At 46.1% G+C, this 18,886-nt stretch overlaps 1 protein-coding gene across 2 annotated transcripts in view; it reads right to left on the minus strand.

Moving 5' to 3' along the window:
* LOC147105807 (uncharacterized) overlaps positions 1-18,886 on the minus strand; it is a 117,301-nt gene that overhangs the window by 41,453 nt on the left and 56,962 nt on the right. For both annotated transcript variants that reach the window (XM_086010578.1, XM_086010577.1), the window contains exons 3-4: positions 9,479-9,568; positions 7,284-7,363 (exon numbers count right to left, since the gene is read on the minus strand). In XM_086010578.1, the coding sequence (XP_085866704.1) occupies positions 7,284-7,363; positions 9,479-9,568 (170 nt within the window). The remainder of the gene's footprint in view (positions 1-7,283; positions 7,364-9,478; positions 9,569-18,886) is intronic.

An 18,886-nucleotide genomic window follows, 5' to 3' on the forward strand; every position in this document is an offset into this window, starting at 1 on the left:
GCTGAATCCCCCACCATCAACATCCTGAGGGGGTTCACCATTGACCAGAACCTTAACTGGACCAGCCACATAAATACTGTGGCTACAAGAGCAGGTCAGAGGCTGGGTATTCTCCAGCGAGTGACTCACCTCTTGACTCCTCAAAGAATTTCCACCATCTACAAGGCACAAGTCAGGAGTGTGATGGAATATTATACACTTGCCTGGATGAGTGCAGCTCCAACAACACTCAAGAAGCTCGACACCATCCAGGAAAAAGCAGCCTGCTTGACTGGCACCCCATCCACCAGCTTAAATATTCACTCCCTCCACCACCAGCACACAATGTTCCTTCTAATTTTTTTTGTACTGAGCGGGCCACAAACTCCTTTTGAAAGCGACCTTTTTGCCCTTGAGCAAACTTTTACAACAACAACCACAACAGCAACCACTTAAAAGCATATCTACAGTAATGCCATAATGGCACCTCCACCATCACAAATCATAAGACAATCAGACAAACTCTTAAAAATCATGAAATCAGTTGCTTTTTTTTGTTTTATAAACCACTTTAGTGGCTTTATTTAATCTCTACCAGGTCACAGCTCTTATAAAAACTATATTGCACATGTCTCATGTTAGAATTTGCTCGGTCAGGTGTCCCATCAAAGTAAATTATAACATCTGGGAGTCATTGGGATAGGCTAATATTGGATATTAGTCAGGACAATGGTGGAGTAGGTCGAAACAGATGGGTCAGCAACATCCCATGTGAGGTGTTAATAGCAAATTGTCCAGAACAATGGAGGAGCCAAAGCTAACACATTAGCAACGTCACATTAACTATCTGAGATGGTCCAGATCATCTCCTGTTCCTTCATAAATTCAAATGTAAGAAGTCACACAACACCAGGTTATAGTCCAACAGCTTTATTTGAAATCACAAGCTTTCGGAGCGCTGCTCCTTCGTCAGGTGAAGTGGAGAAATGCATAAAGACACAGCTTATATAGTCAGAGAATCATGTCAGATGTTTACAGGTAATGTTTCCAACTGCCATTTATCACACCTCGGCAGAGAGATAATCACAGCAATCAAAGGTGTGAATGGTGTCCAAACAGGTCAGTCAGGAAAACATTACATCAAAGAACAATGAGGTGGGGTCACAAGGGGTCAAATATTGCAGATGCTGGGGTCTGTATGAAAAACAAAAACAGACAAAAAACATTTTTTTTGCTGGAAATCACAGCAGGTCCGGCCGCATCTGTGTGGAGAGAACAAGCCAATGTCGACTCGAGTCTGGATGACCCTGCGTCAGGTGGGGTTACATGTAGCGTGACATGAACCCAAGATCTCGGTTGAGGCCGTCTTCATGGGTGCGGAACTTGGCTATCAGTTTCTGCTCGACGATTTTGCGTTGTCGTGTGTCTCGAAGGCTGCCTTGGAGAATGCTTACCCGAAGATCGGAGGCTGAATGTCCTTGACTGCTGAAGTGTTCCCCGACTGGGAGGGAACACTCCTGAATTCAGACAGTAAACATCAGGTTAAATTGATTAGCAGTTAAACCATCAAGATGGCCATTATGAATTATGTCAAGGTCTGGAGGTTTGGTGAGAAGGAACCTCGCTTCAACATACATTCTGGGCAAAGTCTCACACACCCCATGCTACCTCAGTCAGGTTAGTCAGACATGATTTGCCTTTAACAAATCCATGCTGGCTGTCCCTTATTAATCCATCTGAACCACAGGAGCAGATTTAATGCCTGATCCCAAAAACAGAGACTGGATATTGTTGGTGGATGGAAAATACTTAACAGAACAAGTCATTTGGTTCATCAAGTTTCTCTGATTATTACACCAGACATTAGAAATAACTTTGTTTCCAACATTTGTTGGGAGGTAGTGAGAAACTAAAGCTGAAGTTAACATGCACTCAGTGCAAACATAAACCCATACGAGACTCATGCCTCACGTCTTTAGTACCCGCAATTATCTCTTGGGTTGTATCACCACTTTTTCATTGAAGTGCATCCAAAACCACGTCCCATGGGAGCAAAAGCACTTGTAGAACTGCAGCCTAACTTAAGATTAAAAAGTGCTTCCCTCCCCCTCCCACCTTGGTATTGTTCAGCTTTAATCAGACATTCATTCACGTTAGCATTTCCAGTTCAAGACCGTCTTTCTGGGTTACACATCCACAGCTCACCTTTGTCTGTATTACACATATGAGTTGAAACGTGAAATACAAAAAAAAAGGTTTGCATGAAGAGGTTTACCAAGACACTCACTGTATAGAGATCGGGATAATTTAAATTAAAAAAATATATATATTCCAACTCATCCCTCAGTAACCAGAGATACCCCCTCAAGCCTAGGGTCTGGAGCGGCCCGGGCTGGGCCTGGTAGGTGTGGGGGTCCCGGGCAGAGCTGCGCTAATGTAGAATGTGGTTGACAGGAAATGAGCCTGGTGCCAAGCCTCCTCCTTACCATGCTGGGCTGCTCGGGCTCCTGCAGGCTGCCAGCCGGGCTGCTCCCCTCGCGGCTCGCTCCCATAGTAACCAGACCTCCAGCAGCTGCCCTCCGAACTCTTGACTCCCACTGGAACTCACCAGGCGTCATTTCTGGGAAGGTAACCTCAATGGCGTCATCTACCTGACTGAAATGGCCCTGCAGCCATCTTTGTGTGGGGCGCAAGAGCTGCTTTTGCTGTCCAGAGCGCAAAGTGCCGCCATATTTACGTGGGGCGGGGGTCCTGCTGCTTTGTTCATTGAGCAACGCTGTCATCTTTGTCTAGGGCAGGGGTGTCGCCACCTTAGTGTGGGCAGGAATTCTGCTTTATGAGGCGCATAGGGCCACCATCTTTGCCTAGCACACTGGTGCCGTGATTCTCTCATCTCTGACTTTATTCCGCTCATTGGGTATTTGGGCCCCCCCCCCACCCCCCGCACTGCGTGGCCTGTGAATTTAAGTGCGTGGGACCTTACAGATCGCAACCGCGCACCTTACAGGGAACATTGCCATTGCACCGTGGCTGTAGTGTGCACAAGATGCATTACAGCAACTCACCAAGGCTTCTTCAGCAGCACCTCCCAAACCCGCGACCGTTACCACCTAGAAGGACAAGGGCAACAGGCGCATGGGAACACCACCACCTCCAAGTTCCCCTACAAGTCACACACCATCCTGACTTGGAAATATATCGCCGTTCCTTCATCATTGCTGGGTCAAAATCCTGGAACTCCTTGCAGCGGTTCAAGGCGGCGGCTCACCACCACCTTCTCAAGGGCAATTAGGGATGGGCAATAAATGCTGGTCTTGCCAGCGACGCCCACATCCCATGAACAAAAAAACAGGCAAAGGAACACGGAAGACAGGCACTAAGCGAATGCACAAGTTGACTTTTAAACGAAATATTGAAATGGTTTGATTTATATATTTGGTTTGGAATGTTTGTTTTGTGATGGCTTTTATTGCAGCATTGTGAGGACGCTGTGACTGTGAGTAAGGGAGGGAAGTTTTTTGTTATTCGTTCACGGGATGGGGCGTCACTGGCAAGGCCAGCATTTTTTGCCCATCTCTGATTGCCCTCGAGTGGCTTGCTCGGCTATTGCTGTGGAAAATGCTGGAATCCATTGTTAAGGAAGTGGTATCAGTGCACTTAGAAAATCATAATATGGTTAGGCAGAGTCAACATGGTTTTATGAAAGGGAAATCGTGTTTGACAAATTAATTAGAGTTTTTTGAGGATGTAACTAGTACGGTGGATAAAGGGGAACTAGTCGATGTAGTATATTTGGATTTCCAAAAGGCATTCGATAAGGTGCCACATAAAAGGTTATTACACAAGATAAGGGCTCATGGGGTTGGGGGTAATATAGTAACATTGATAGAGGATTGGCTAACGGACAGAAAATAGAGAGTAGGGATAAACGGGTCTTTTTTAGGTTGGCAGGCTGTAACTAGTGGGGTGCTGCAAAGGTCAGTGCTTGGGCCTCAGCTATTTACAATTTCTATTAATGACCTATATGAAGGGACAGAGTGTAATATATCCAAGTTTGCTGACGATACAAAGCTAGGTGGGACATTAAGCTGTGAGGAGAACACTCTGGCCACGATTTTAATTACCGAGGTGGCTTGGAGTCGAGTTGCGTGGTGGGCAGGTTTTGGAGCCGCTTCCGGTGGGATCAGCTGTGGATTTAATTAAATCACCTTGTTGGCTTCATTGGGGCGCGCTGGCCGGTCCAATGAGTGCGATCGGGTCGGCTAGCCGTCTCTGATGACATCATCAGAGCAGCTGCTTTTAATGCTCCCATTCAGCCTCAGCCTGAATGTTCTGGATTCTAATGGTCTGTGAATTTGTGACAACTACAAAGAGTTCTTCCAGAGGCAAGGCATCTCCACGCTTTAATGATCAGTCCCTCCATGCTCTTGTTGATGCTGTAAGAGGGCGCAGGGAGATTCTCTTCCCTCCAGATGGCCGGAGGCAGCCTCCTAAGCAGACCAAGGCAGCTTGGCTGCGCATTGCTGAGGAGGTCAGCGCAAGGTCCGTGTGTTCACGTACATGGATCCAGTGCAGGGAATGGTTTAATGATCTTGTGCGATCAGCAATAGTAAGTTTCCCATCACACTTACCATCAATCACAAGGTCAGTAGATGTGCAAAATCTTATCCCAAACCTCCAACAGCAAAGTTGTTGCATTTGAATGTCAGCCATGTTTCAGGAGCGCTTTTAAAGTGCTCCACCAATGACTACAAATCATGTCCTCTAGCAACTCGTCTCCTTGCAGCTGGCCTGTTTCTGACAAGATGGGAAACAGGAGCCAGAAGCATGAAAATGGGAAACCATTATCAAAATAGGATTAGCAAGGCAGTTGACAGGCTGGGTGGATATGGCCAACTGCTAAGAGCCCTTCTCCCCCTCCTCTTCCTCCCTCTTCTTGCAGCTTGTCCTGCTCTGTGCCACCTGTGCTCATTCTCCATGTAATAGCACAGGCCAAGGGGGATACAAACTACTGCACCCATGTCTGGGAGCAACTGGTCAGAACAGAAGCCTTGCAAGTCAGTACCAAGTCCTTCAGCACGTGCCCTGAAGTAACCAAATTACTATTATACTTTAATTTTTATGTTAGAATATGTATAATGTAGCACCAATGTACAAGGTGGAGGTAATGAGTTAATTCATACCCTGAGTTAAATGATATATAGGTCTGTATATTGCATTTACCCAGCTAAGCTTTAAAAACATGATTAAGTGACTTCAAATGCTGAGAAATTAAACTGCAGAGCAACTCGTGGGAAGATTGGGGAGGATGTCTGTTCGGCCAGGCGAGGCAGCACATATACAAGATAACATACCTAAGAATTTGTTTGTTTGTAAACTCACAACAGGGTTCCATTACATCAAAGCATGGTGGGACTAATCAGAATGTGCTTGCTTTGCAGAAGTAACCCGAGACAAGGTCAAAAATCTGTGCTTTGCACAGACTGAACGAGGACTGTTATCTTAAGAAAACATGTAACGAGCAAACCACCTGGCTAGAGACAAACGGACGGTTGTAAAGCAATAAATTAAGATGAGGCCGCTGTCACAGAACCAACTGATAACAGAACTGTGATTTGTAGGCGGCCAGAAGGATGAAATGTCACGGTTTATAATTGCCATTTAGCAATAACTCTGTATTTGCTGATAAGCGTTGCACCCGCCCCTAGGGCAGGGGTTTGATTTTTGTATAATTGTGAACGTTGCTAGGATATTGGTGGAGTTGTATCTGAGAAGTGTCTCAGAAGGTTCTCCCCAGGCCTGTGAATAAAGACCGTTTTGAACCATCACTCGAAGTCTGTCATCTGTACCAAAGCTAAGCGTCACTTTGTATATCACATGGTCCGCTTTTGGCTTACATCATGCCCCACCAGTCCCTGTAGACTTTAGGCAACTTTAAAGAACTCTAGAAAGCACCAAACACTTCTGCAAACTCAGCAACAGCTAGTAGAAATCAAACAGCAACTAACTTGTAAGTAGGTGTTGATCCTTTTATATAGCGCTTATGGGGGGTCCTTCCTGTTGCTGAACGCATGTTCAGCTGTGCGAGGTTAAGAGAGGTCATTGAGCATTGAGGTCAAAAATGGCAGCGTTGGCATCACGATCCGCCTACTCTGCATACTTCCGGTGCTCGCTCCCTGTGCCGATGCTAATGCCCTCATCAAAATGGCGTCCGGAGCAGCCTGCACCAGAAGTGCGCGCGCTGCTCAGACGCCATTTTGTACACAAATCGGCACCCCAGCGCCGAAAAACCAGGTGCTACGGAGCTGAATTTCGCAGCATATATATTCAGCTTCAAGGCTCCATGGTATACACCTATGCAGTCCAAAAAGACAAAAGCTTAAGACACCCTGTTCTATCCAATTCCTCCACTCAATTCCATTAAGATTATCACCATAGAAAACAATATACCCAAAGGCTACTCGTGTGATGTGTTACATAAATAAATCACGAATCCAACCACGCCAACAACAAAGGTTATGTACGATGAGTACCATGAGTTGTCAAAATACTGCAGTAAGCAGTGAGTATTATCTGCTTTCAACTATAATTCTCCAATTCTAAAAAAGATTATATAAAATGTCATTATTATTTCATCCAGAGGGATTCTTTAAATGTCTCACGAGTGTAGGTCCCCAAAGTTATCAGCATCAATGATAATCACAATGCAGAGTGGAAATTTACTCTTTGCCTAAACAACATTGGGATCGCACACTGCCCCTTGGCCTGTTGGGTTCGGTAAAGGTACACGTGCTCCCCAGTGGCCTAACGGGTAAAGGCATTGTCCAGTGTGGTACTAAATACCAAGTCTGTGGTTCAGTTCCAGCTTCAATCCCCAGTATTTGTGGAGTTAGCTGAACTCAATTGGACATCAATCTGCGCACGATAATTTGCCTCATTACCCCCGGGATAGGGAGAGGAATAATCAATCAGAACTTACACTCCTGATCACTATGCAGTGACTCCTGCTATAAAGTGCACATCAAGCGAGGAGAGGATTGAGCCCGGCTGTGATGTCCTCTCACGACTGAATAGACTACTGATACTCAACAGTTCATGGTCACAGATGAAGAATGGGTACGTGAGGCAGGCACCAAGTATGCCAATATCCATGGAACCAATGCCAGAAGGCATCAGCAGCTTCGGCGGAGGGAGGGAAGTGAAATGGCAAAAAAAATGGATATACACATGTTCCCTACTCAGCACTATTTATCTGTATTTCTTTGTATCTTACCAGCCCATCTAACATTGCATGACATGCTTACCTATTCTGCTGATTAACCTCGGTATGTTTAGAATGCCCCTCTTCTTCACTGTCCCAGGGGCTTGAATCAACAGCACTTCCCTAAAAGCAATCACAGACAAGAATGCCATAAATAATCCCCATCACAGGCCTCTTAGTTTTTGAAAGTGAATATGACTGAATTAATAACTTTAAAAAAAAGTAAATCAGTATCCTATATCAGTTATAATTCCTTCCATTATACACACCATTTTAAAAATAAGACTCTTAATCATAACACTGCATTGGTTATACACCCAGGCTTATTGTGTCTCAGTGGAGAAAAAAGTCTTCTCCATAACAAAGAGTGGCTCAGTCCCTCACAAACCCAAATCTGCCTGGTTTAGCATGTCTACTCCCAGTATAGTACGATAGCAAAATACTGCAGATGCTGGAAATCCAAAATAACAACAGAGAATGCTGGAAAAACTCAGCAGGTCAGGCAACATCCGTGGAGAGAAATTTGAGTTGACGTTTCGGGTTGAAACCCTTCTTCAAAACTGGAAAGAAAATAAAAAGATCGAAGGCAAAGCTGCGATCGAACAAAAGAAGAAAAAGAGACAATAAAAAGGTATGCGAAGCCAGATGAGATGGTAATGGGCCCGTGGAGACAAAAGGCAGCTGAGATTAGGTGTGAAGTGTACTGGCAGGATAAGGACAGCTGCCAGGTGAGAGAGAGAAACAAAAGGAAAGGAGGGGGGGGGGGGGGGGGGGAGAAAAAAAGGACCCAAAACAGAGGGGTGGAAAAAATTAAAAGGAAAAAAGTGATAGGGGCCGAGGTTATGATCTGAAATTATTGAACTCGATATTGAGTCTGGAAGGCTGCAAAGTGCCTAATCGGAAGATGATTTGCTGTTCCTCGAGTTTACGTTGAGCTTCCGTGGAACAATACAAGAGGCCAAGGACGGTGAGGTCCGAGTGGGAATGGAGCAGTGTATAGTATAGTACTACTGATTTTCAGCTTCCTCTGGTAACTCCTTTCAATCTGGATGGCAACTTCTTTTGTTTAGATGTCTATACTTTAGTCATGGATATTATATTTATTCATTAATAAATTCAAGACCTCATTGTTCCTTTTTGTCTGGTTAATTTTCTGCTTACCCAAGATGATTAATCTTAGTGCTGGGGAATTCTTGCCATTTTGGCCATCATATGTCAACAATGAACACTCCCAGATCAGATAAAGTACATTGTAAGATAATGACTAAAGTTCCCTCAACTTTATCCCAATAATGGGAGAAGATTTTCTTAGTATGTTACGTGTAATGATATCATAAATCTACTTGCAAAGAACAGGTTTACAACTTTGCTACATATAACCCACTGGAAATCTTCCACCAATGTGTTGTAGCCCCATACTCAGAAGTGCATCATGTGCCAATTTTCCACTTCCTAATCCAACCAGTAACCTGAGTGAGATTGCAAATTTAGTACCAAATTAAGGGTAGTCTTGTGTTGTCGGCTCATGCCAACTAGGAAATGGATTCAAATTGCCCAAGTTTATTTTACAGAGAATTCTTACATATAGGAGACTTTCATTCTACCAGTCTGGGCTGAATTCAAACTTAGTTCCCAGAGATAAAACTAAAGTTATTTCTTTTAAAAACACATCACACTACAAATTAGTACTTGGTAACTCCAGTTGGCCTTCAAACAAAGTGCCTCAAACTCTCTTGTCTCGGAGTCAGAAGGTAATGGATTCTAGCCCTACTCCAGAGGCATATAATATCGGCTGGTACTTCAAACAGCACATAGGGAGTGCTGCATTGCTGGAGATGCTGTCTTTCAGATGAGATGTTAAACTGAGCCCTCATCTTCCTCGAGGTGGATGCAAACGGTCCCATAGAACTAGTCAGAGGTGTTTTCCTGGCCAATGTTCATTCCGTAACCAACACAACCAGAAGAGGTTAACTGGTTGGTCTCACTGCTATTTGCGGAGCTTTGATGTGCACAAATTGGCTGCGGTATTTGCCAACAAAACAGTGGTTACACTTCAAAATAATTAATTGGTTGTGAGATACTTTGGGACATCCTGAAGATGTGAAAAGCACTACACAAATACAAATTCTTTCATTCGTATCCATTTGCAAGAGGGTTATAATGAATGAAAAGGGTCGGAAGCAGTCAAAATGCTACAACAGGGAGGTTATTAATCATTAGCGCTTGAATTTTCCATACCTGGGGTACAGAGATTTTTTCCTTTATCAGCTCTATGTTCTGCTTGCTGGAAACTCGACTATCCAATGAGCTGCTTTCAATTTCACTGTCCTGGTTCAGAAAAAAAAATGTTTTATAATTATTAAAAATTGACAAATACAAAAATTTGATCCATCATGCCCATCCCATCCAGATATGATGCAGACACATACGCCATTGACCCACCCAATCACACAATCTCCTGGGACATACAAAAAAAGTCTAATCTAGGAAAAGCTCTGGAATATTCTTCTCCCTGTCCCTCAGGTAAGCAAGAAAAGTTCCAGGAAACCAGTGTAATTCATAAAACCACAGAAGTTTACAGCAGAGAAGGAAGTAATTCAGCCCATCATGTCTGTGCTGGCTCTTTGCGAAAGCAACCCAAAACTAATCCCATTATCTGTCTCTCTCTCTCTGCATAGCCTTGTGTCGTTCACTACTTTTTAAAAAAAAGGGAAATTGGATAAAATTTTGAAGCCTGCTTTAATCTCTCCCTCCAGCAAAGCATCAGATGTTCCAACAACCGTTTGCTTGAAAACATTTCTTCTAACCTTTCTCCTGGCATTCTCAGTGACAATTTTAAATTGATGATCCCTTGTGACTAACTCCCTAACCGGAGGGATTAGTCTTTTCCTATTCACCCTATCAAAAGCCCTTACTGAATCTAATCTTATTCTTCTCTACTCTGGTGAAAAAGTCCCTGTATCTCAAATGTAACATGTAGTGACTTACCATTATGTACCAATTTGGTCAAAGAACTCAATCAGGTTAGTAAGGCTTTCTTTCTTAAACCCACTCTAGGATTTCCTAAAAACTGCCCAACTCTCTGGGACCATAAATCACATCCCTTATAATGGCTTCCCACATGCTCTTTTCAAAAACGTGGTAAAAGACTGAGGGGAGAAATTGGGTGAGTAGCGCCACCTATTAGCGCCTAAAGAGGGCAGTCAGTGGCTGTAGCGCCACTGGCTGCGCCTCCCGCGATATTCAGCAGGGGCACTAATGGTGGTGTTAGCCTGTTGCGCTGCGCCGCCACCGATGACGTCATCGGTGCGCGCGCCCCATTAGCGCCCCGATCGCGATATTTGGTAGCGAACGCCACTGTAGCGCCGTTCGCTACCCGCGCCCGCTTCACGGGGCCTTGCTGTGCCAGCAGTGGCGCAAGTTAAGGTGGAGGTGCGGGGCGGCCGCCTTTTTCGGCGGCCGCCTGCCAGCACCTCCGTCCCTGGCCTCCTGACTCCACCCCGCGGCATTGCTGGCTGTTTCCCGAGAGCCCGGCACTTCTCCTCGGTGCCGGGCTCTTTTGCCGGCACTCGCGATCAGGGATCGCGCTGTTGCAGGCCCCTCCCCCTTAACAATGGGAGGAAGGCCTGCAGTACTGCAGCGTGCCGTGCCGCAGCGTGTGGCGCTGCGGCACGTTGCGCTGCGATATTCAGTTTCAGCGCCCTAAGAGGGACGCGGAGCGCCTCGAGCCTCGCCCCGTCTCCCTCTAGGGGCGCTGAAACTGACTTTCTGACGGTCGTTAATGCTCCGAACGCTGCGCAAAAATCAGCACCCAGGCGAACTTGGCGCCTCAACCCAATTTCTATGCCTGACTGTCTTGTATACAAGGGGCATAAAAGGTTGCAGCCAGAGACAACTAGAGGCACTTTTATGCTGTACTAGGGCTCTGGGACAGCACAGCAGTCAAGTGCAGACCAGCAACTGCTGAACCCACTCTCCCCTTTTAACTTTACTTGCCTGCCCCTCCTCCATGTTAGAGGACCAACAGAAATCTGGATTTTCCGTGCCTCCAACTTGCACTTTTGGGACTATTGACGAATTGAATCTGACGCTGTTGGAAACATGGAGTTCAGTGTCCATCTGCATCCTCTGTTCTTTTAACTCTGGATGACTGCTCATATCCTGCTCCCTTCACTCCATGTTGTAAAGTCAATGGGCCAGAACTTCGGGTCCCCACGGGTGAGTACGCGCTGGGTACTCACGCGTAGGCCCAACGAAAGTGCCGGTTTCATGCATGCACTGCGCATGCGTGGGAAACCGGAACTTCCGTTCCCTTAAAGGAAAGGGTTCACAGGTCGAACGCGTGCGCCGGAGAGGCAGCGCGTATGCTTGGAACTTCCGTTTTTTTTTTGCAGGTTTCTCCGGGAGGGTAAGTCTCCAGGAGCTACGCTTGTAAAACGCAGTCGCAAGGCCTGCTTTTAACAAGGTAAGTGGTGAATTAAGTTAAGTTAAAACATTTTTTCCACAGGTTTATTATTTTTAAATACTTTAAAGAAAGGTAAGTTTATTTTTAGCCCCATTAGAAACTGTAATTAATTTTTTCAAAAATTTAAATGATTGTTTAATAGTTATTTTATGTAATTTATAGTTATTTTAAAAATGTGATTTAAAAAAAAAATGTATTTGAAGTTTTAGTGATGTTTTGGGGCTGAATTGTATTCATAGATTTGACAGGTCTTCCTGTCAAATCTATGAATACAGATTCCCTGCTACCATTGGCTCTCCATGGCCCACTTGATCCCAGGGGATGCTTCGAACTAACTGCACCCCTGGGATACGCATGCACTGCGCGCTGGCAGTTGGAGGAGGCCCAGGATCGGAATCTCACGTGGGCCCACAGCACAGCGGCCGGCGCACTAGGGAAGTGCAGGTCGGAGGCTTGCACCCGCGGGAAGCCTCCGACCCGAATTTCTGGGCCATTGAATGTTTTAGCCACTGCACCCATGCCTTCTGGAATTCTCTTCCAAGACCACTTTGTCTTGCCATCTCTTTGTCTTCAAAATCCTCCTATAAGCCCCTTTCTTCAACTGTGTCTTTAGTGCTCCCAAAATTCCTTCTCTTACTCATTAAGGTCCCCTTTCATTTGTAAACTGCTCGGAGGCATTATTTTACATAAGGAGTCTTACATAAAATTCAAGCTGCTGTTATTACTGGGAGTGCGGTGCAGCTAGTGTTGATGGCACATTAAGTACTTTGTAATAAATGTTCATTGGTAGTTGCTGAGAGCACAGAAACACCTAGAAATTATACTGGGGGGTCCAATGGCTCAAAACATATTGATTGAAACATATAAGATGCTGAGGGGTCTTGACGGGCTGGATATGGAGAGGATGTTTCCTCTTGTGGGGGAATCTAGAGCTAGGGGTCACTGTTTAAAAATAAGGGCCCATTTACGACAGAGATGAGGAGAAATTTTTTCTCACAGAGGGTTGTGAGTCTTTGGAACTCTCTTCCTCAGAGGGCGGTGGAAGCAGAGTTTTTGAATATTTGTAAGGCAGGGGTAGATAGATTCTTGGTAAGCAAGGGGGTGAAAAGTTATCGGGGGTAGGCGGGAATGTGGAGTAATCAGATCAGCCATGATCTTACTGAATGGCGGAGCAGGCTCGAGGGGCCGAGTGGCCTACTCCTGCTCCTAATTCGTATGTAAATTTTCTGTAGGTAACGGTTGACTCTGGATGTGAATTTCTACATTCAAGGCACAGCGTTCTAGGTGACAAGTGTCTGGAGGAAAATATCCCAGGCAACAGTCACAATGCACAAAGCTTCATCATTGGTATTCCTTTGCTGGGGGAACAGTAAGTTGGGGAAGAATATTTCAACACTGAACCTGGATTCAAGGAGGGCAGATTAAACTGTATTGTATGGCTTGTGTACGACCTCCATATACAGTTTGCTGAGCTATGCAGTCTGTTTACACCAACTCTGAGCTCCAACATGTGCGCAGGCCGCTTCTGTGTACAGAAAATGTAGTGCAGGTAAGATTAACTGGATGTCCCCTGTGACAATTTTGAGAATGGTGCCATTTTACACCTGCCAGAAATTGTCCACACCAGCTTTGTTGCTGCATGAGCACTACATTTATCAGATGGAAGCTATTGGCAACATTAAAAAGTCATAAAAAACTGCCTTGGATATCACAAGATGCTGTTTGGCCAGAGTTACTGAGCCTGACAGTGTAAAGAAATGGAACTAGCAATCATTAGACAATAACACTGGGCACAGATTTGGGGGGGGGGGGGGTACTACTGAGACAGTGGGAGGGGGCCGATTCCCAGTGTTATAGCCATTAACTTAACAGTATTGCAACAACAACAACAAGGATTTGACTTTATATAGTGCCTTTAACGTAGTGAAGCGTCCCAAGGCACTTCACAGGAGTGTTATCAAAAAATGTTAACACCCAGACACATAAGGAGATATTAGGGCAGATGACCAAAAGCTTGGTCAAAGAGGTAGGTTTGAAGGAGTGTCTTAAAGGATGAAAGAGAGGTAGAGTGGCGGAGAGGTTTAGGAAGGGAATTCCAGAGCTTAGGGTCTTGGCAGCTGAAGGCACGGCTGCCAACAGTGGAGCGATTAAAATTGGGGATGGCAAAGTGGCCAGAATTGGAGGTGCACAGGGATCTCGGAGGGTTGTAGGGGAGGAGGTTACAGAGATAGGGAGAGGCGAAGCCTTGAAGGGAGTTGAAAACAAGGAAGAGAATTTTAAAATCATGGCGTTGCTTAACCGGGAGCAAATGTAGGTCAGCGAGCACAGGGGTGATGGGTGAGCGGGACTTGGTGCGAGTCAGGACACGGGCAGCAAAGTTTTGAATGACCATAAGTTTATGGAGGGTGGAAGATGGGAGGCCGGCAGGAGATGGTTGGAATAGTCAAGTCTAGAGGTAACAAAGGCATGGATGAGGGTTTCAGCAGCAGAGGAGCTGAGGCAGGGGCAGAGTTGGGCAATGTAACGGGGGTGGAAATAGGCTGTCTTAGTGATAAGAACATAAGACGTAGGAGTAGGTGTAGTGTATGTACTTTGAAGAAGGAACTATATTCTGCAGTACCAGTAGTGACCACTCCTGTATATAAGCCTGTGTAGTAACTTTGTATAGTAGTTCCAGTTTTGTCTCCATTCAGTAAACACCTGTTATAACCAACTTCTGCAGTCCGTGTCTCAATTACACACGGACATTACATTGGCGACGAACAGATCCGAACTTACCTACAGTTCTGCACCACCTCACGGGGATCCATCCCTGAAGCGAAGTTATTAGAGGTCGAAGCCAGAAGGAAGAAATCCAAAAAGGAAAAAAAAACAGCAGAAACGGGCGTCGACCGTGGGCAACCGCCCTCTGATCCATCGAATTCGAAGATTTGCAGGAGAGGCTGTCGAGAGCTGGGCTTGGTTATCCAGTCTATGTCCAGCTAATCGGGCTGGTGGCAGGTAGTACACTGATCCTTCCTGGGCAGCGGCGGGCTAGAGCTCGATCGGGTGGCTTTTCAACGGGGCCGAGCAGCGTTGTCAGGAAGAGGAGAGAGAGAGGGTGGAGCACACAGGGCGCGGCCGGTGCTACGAAGCCGGACAGCGTACAGACCCGAGAAGAGGGAGGGAAGTGTCCCATAGGGTCTGCTCTGACGACGGGAACAGTAATTAAAATTAAAAAAGAAATTAGAAGCGCAGAAAGCCGCGAGGAGCTACAGTTTGCCACGGGGACCGCGGAGAGCGGCGTTGGCAGCAGCGCGGGGGGAAGCGCGCGAAGAGCATAGGGCGTCGCCATCAAGGCATAAAAACGCCAGCAACAGCGCTGGCAGCAGCGGAAAAGGCAGAAAGCGCGGGAGGCGCCATCTTAATCCAGCGGGGAAGAAGGCAAAGCGCGGGAGGCGCCATTTTGTTCAATCGGGGAAGAAGGCAAAGCGCAGGAGGCGCCATCTTAGATCTCCAAGATGCCGAAGACTGGCAATATCACTGCCTTCGATAATGCAATAGAAGACTGGACCACGTATGTGTAAAGAGTTGAAGTATATTGCAAGGCAAATGAAGTAGCCGATGAGAAAAAGGCATCGGTACTACTAAACGTAATGGGCGCAAGAACGTACGGCCTATTGCGGAACCTGATCAGCCCAGTCAAACCGATGGCGAAGAGTTTTAACGAAATTGTTGATATCCTACAGGAACACCTAAATCCTACACCGCTGCTGATAGCAGAAAGATTTAAATTCCACAAGAGAAATCAGCATAAAGATGAGAGCAATGCTGATTACCTTACGGAACTACGCAAGCTATCAAAGCACTGCCAGTTCGGAGCAGGACTGGCAGATACCCTACGGGACAAATTTGTCTGTGGACTTCTGAGTGAAGGAACCCAGAAGAGGTTTCTCTCAGAGTAAGAGCTGACGCTAGATAAGGCTTTCAGCGTGGCAGTATCGTACGAAGCAGCAGCAAGGGGAGCTGCAGAAATACAGCAAAAGCCACAGGAATACGGCACCCATGAAATGACACGGGGATTTGAAAAATGTTATGGCTGCGGCAGAACAACCCATGACCAGAAGGACTGCTGGTCCAAGGACAAAACATGCAGGCAATGCGGAAAGATGGGACACATTGCACGAGTTTGCAGGTCCGGGAAGAAGACTAACGACAACAAAAAGACTACTAAGGAACAGTACAGGAAAGTACAAAAGATGACGGACAGTAGTTCCGAAGACCAGAAGAGCGGTAGTGAATCCGGGAACAAGAGACTAAGCTGTCTCAAACTACACAACATAATCGCAAAAGAGGATCACCGAACCATTTGGGTCACCCTCACGATAGCAGGGTCCCAAGTCAAAATGGAATTGGATACAGGATAAGCCCTGACCGTCATGAATCGACGAGACTACGAGCGGCTATTCTCACACATACCCTTGAAAGACACATCCATTGTCTTGAAGACGTATACGGGGCAGAAAGTATACCCCAGAGGGAAAATAAGGGTGCCTGTCGAATACAACGGCAAGGAAATACAGAAATTGTATCTGTACATACTGCAAGATGGTGGACCACCGTTATTGGGACGTGAATGGATCAGAAAGATAAGTTTAGACTGGCACTCCATTCAGGCACTGACTGTGGCTGGTAAAAAGGATGACGACGTCACACCTGGACGATTGTCAAAAATCTTAGCTAACACTAAAGAGGCATTTCAACAAGGCGTAACCGCCTCGATAAAAATAGAAGAGAATGAAATTCCCAAGTTTTTCAAAGCAAGACCGGTACCATATGCAATTCGCCCAGCCGTCGAGGCAGAGCTGGAGAATCTGGAGAATGCAGGCGTGTTATCTAAGGTAGACTGGAGCGAGTGGGCGACACCCATCGTTCCTGTCATGAAGAAAACGTTAAACAATAAGTCTGAGGAGCCAAGGAAGGTTCGCATCTGTGGGGACTTCAAGGTGACTGTGAACCCAGTCCTTCACACAGTACAGTATCCTCTTCCGAGGATAGAAGATATTTTTGCCTCACTCTCTGGAGGGAAACGTTTTACAAAAATTGACCTAGCGCAAGCATATTTGCAGATGGAGGTTGAAGAATCCTCTAGGAAATATCTCACGGTAAACACGCACAAAGGTCTTTACCAGTATAATTGACTGGTATTCGGAGTAGCATCAGCTCCAGCTATATGGCAAAGAGCGATGGAACAAGTCCTGCAAGGGTTTCCGGGGACTCAGTGTTACTTGGACGACATCCTAGTGACAGGTGAAAATGACAGTGAACACCTTGCCAACCTAGAGCAGGTGCTCACTAGACTAAGAGAACATGGGCTACGAGCCAATCGCCCAAAGTGCGAGTTTTTTAAGAAACAAATATCATATTGTGGCCACGTGATTGATGAAGAGGGGTTACATAAGTCCCCTGACAAAATTGAAGCGGTAGTTAAGGCTCCAGCGCCTGAAAATGTGTCGCAACTGAGGTCATTCCTCGGATTGGTGAATTACTACCATAAGTTTTTGCCGAATTTGTCCACAATTCTGCACCCACTGAACGCCCTGCTACAAACTGGAGTAGCATGGAAATGGAGCGATGAATGTAAGCGGGCCTTTCAGAAGTGTAAAGGCCTGATCACTTCAAGAGAAGTATTGGCTCACTACAACCCATCACTACCGATAAGACTGGTGTGTGATGCGTCTCCCTACGGCGTTGGAGCGGTACTGTCACATAAATCCCTTGATGGTTCAGAGAGGCCAATAGCTTTTGCGTCACGCTCGTTAACTGCAGCCGAGCGTAACTACGCCCAGATTGACAGAGAGGCCCTCAGCCTGGTGTGGGGGGTGAAGAAGTTCAATCACTACCTGCACGGACAGAAATTTACTCTACTAACTGATCATCAACCTCTTGTCTCCATTTTCAACCCTAAGAAGGGCGTCCCGATAATGACAGCACAACGGCTACAGAGGTGGTCCCTTTTCCTAGGGGCACACCAATATGACATCGAGTACAAAGGAACTAAACAGCATGGGAATGCTGATGGATTGTCGCGCCTACCGTTGCCGACGGTGGAAGAAGCACCTGCAGTGGATCCTGTGGAGATATTCCACTCGACCATGGTCGAATGTCTACCTGTGACGAATGCAAACATAGAAAAGGAAACACGAAATGACCCGACACTCTCCAGGGTCTATGATTTAACGGTGAAGGGATGGCCAGCACATGGCGAACCACTGTTGCCAGCATTCTCGTCAAGAAGAGAACAGCTGTCAGTGTGCCGAGGAACCTTGATGTGTGGATCCAGAGTAGTAATTCCACCCAAATTGAAGGATAGAGTGCTCAATGAGCTTCATGAGGGTCATCTGGGAGGGGTAAAAATGAAGAACTTAGCCAGAGCGTTTGTGTGGTGGCCGGGAATCGATAGAGAAATCGAAGAGATGACCAAGAGCTGTACAGGATGACAGAAGGTCCAAAACGCCCCACCACAAGCCCCTCTACATCCATGGGAGTGGCCCTCATCTCCATGGCAAAGGGTACACATCGATTTTGCTGGTCCATTTATGGACTCGATGTTTTTAATTGCGGTGGATACACATTCAAAGTGGCCAGAGGTAATAAAAATGTCCTCAACCACCACAGAAAAAACTATCACAGTCTTACGAACCATATTCGCCAGAAATGGGCTGCCTGAACAGATTTGCTCCGACAATGGACCACAGTTTGTGTCTGAAGAGTTCCGGAGGTTCTTAAAGAACAATGGTGTTAAGCATTACACATCCGCCCCATATCATCCAGCCACCAATGGATTGGCTGAGAGGTTCGTTCAAACATTCAAGAAGGCTATCAAGGCAATGTGTAATGAAGACATACCCCTACAACACAAGGTGGATAACTTCTTGTTTGCCTACCGGAATGCGACACATGCGGTTACCAACCAAACTCCAGCCATGATGTTCTTCAATCGAAGACTAAGATGCTGCTTGGATTTGGTTAAGCCAAACATCAGAAGAGATGTGGAGAACAGGCAGTTTCAGAATATGAATGAAAGGCCAACCAGGAGTTTCAAGATAGGTCAACCAGTTTTGGCCCGGGACTACCGCACAGAGAAATGGCAGCCAGGAACGATCTGCACACGGCAAGGACCTCTAATGTATACCGTGGAC

Source organism: Somniosus microcephalus, chromosome 17 (genome assembly GCF_052327205.1).
Source record: "Somniosus microcephalus isolate GS21.2 chromosome 17, FLI_Smic_1.0, whole genome shotgun sequence".
Lineage (NCBI taxonomy): Eukaryota > Metazoa > Chordata > Chondrichthyes > Squaliformes > Somniosidae > Somniosus > Somniosus microcephalus.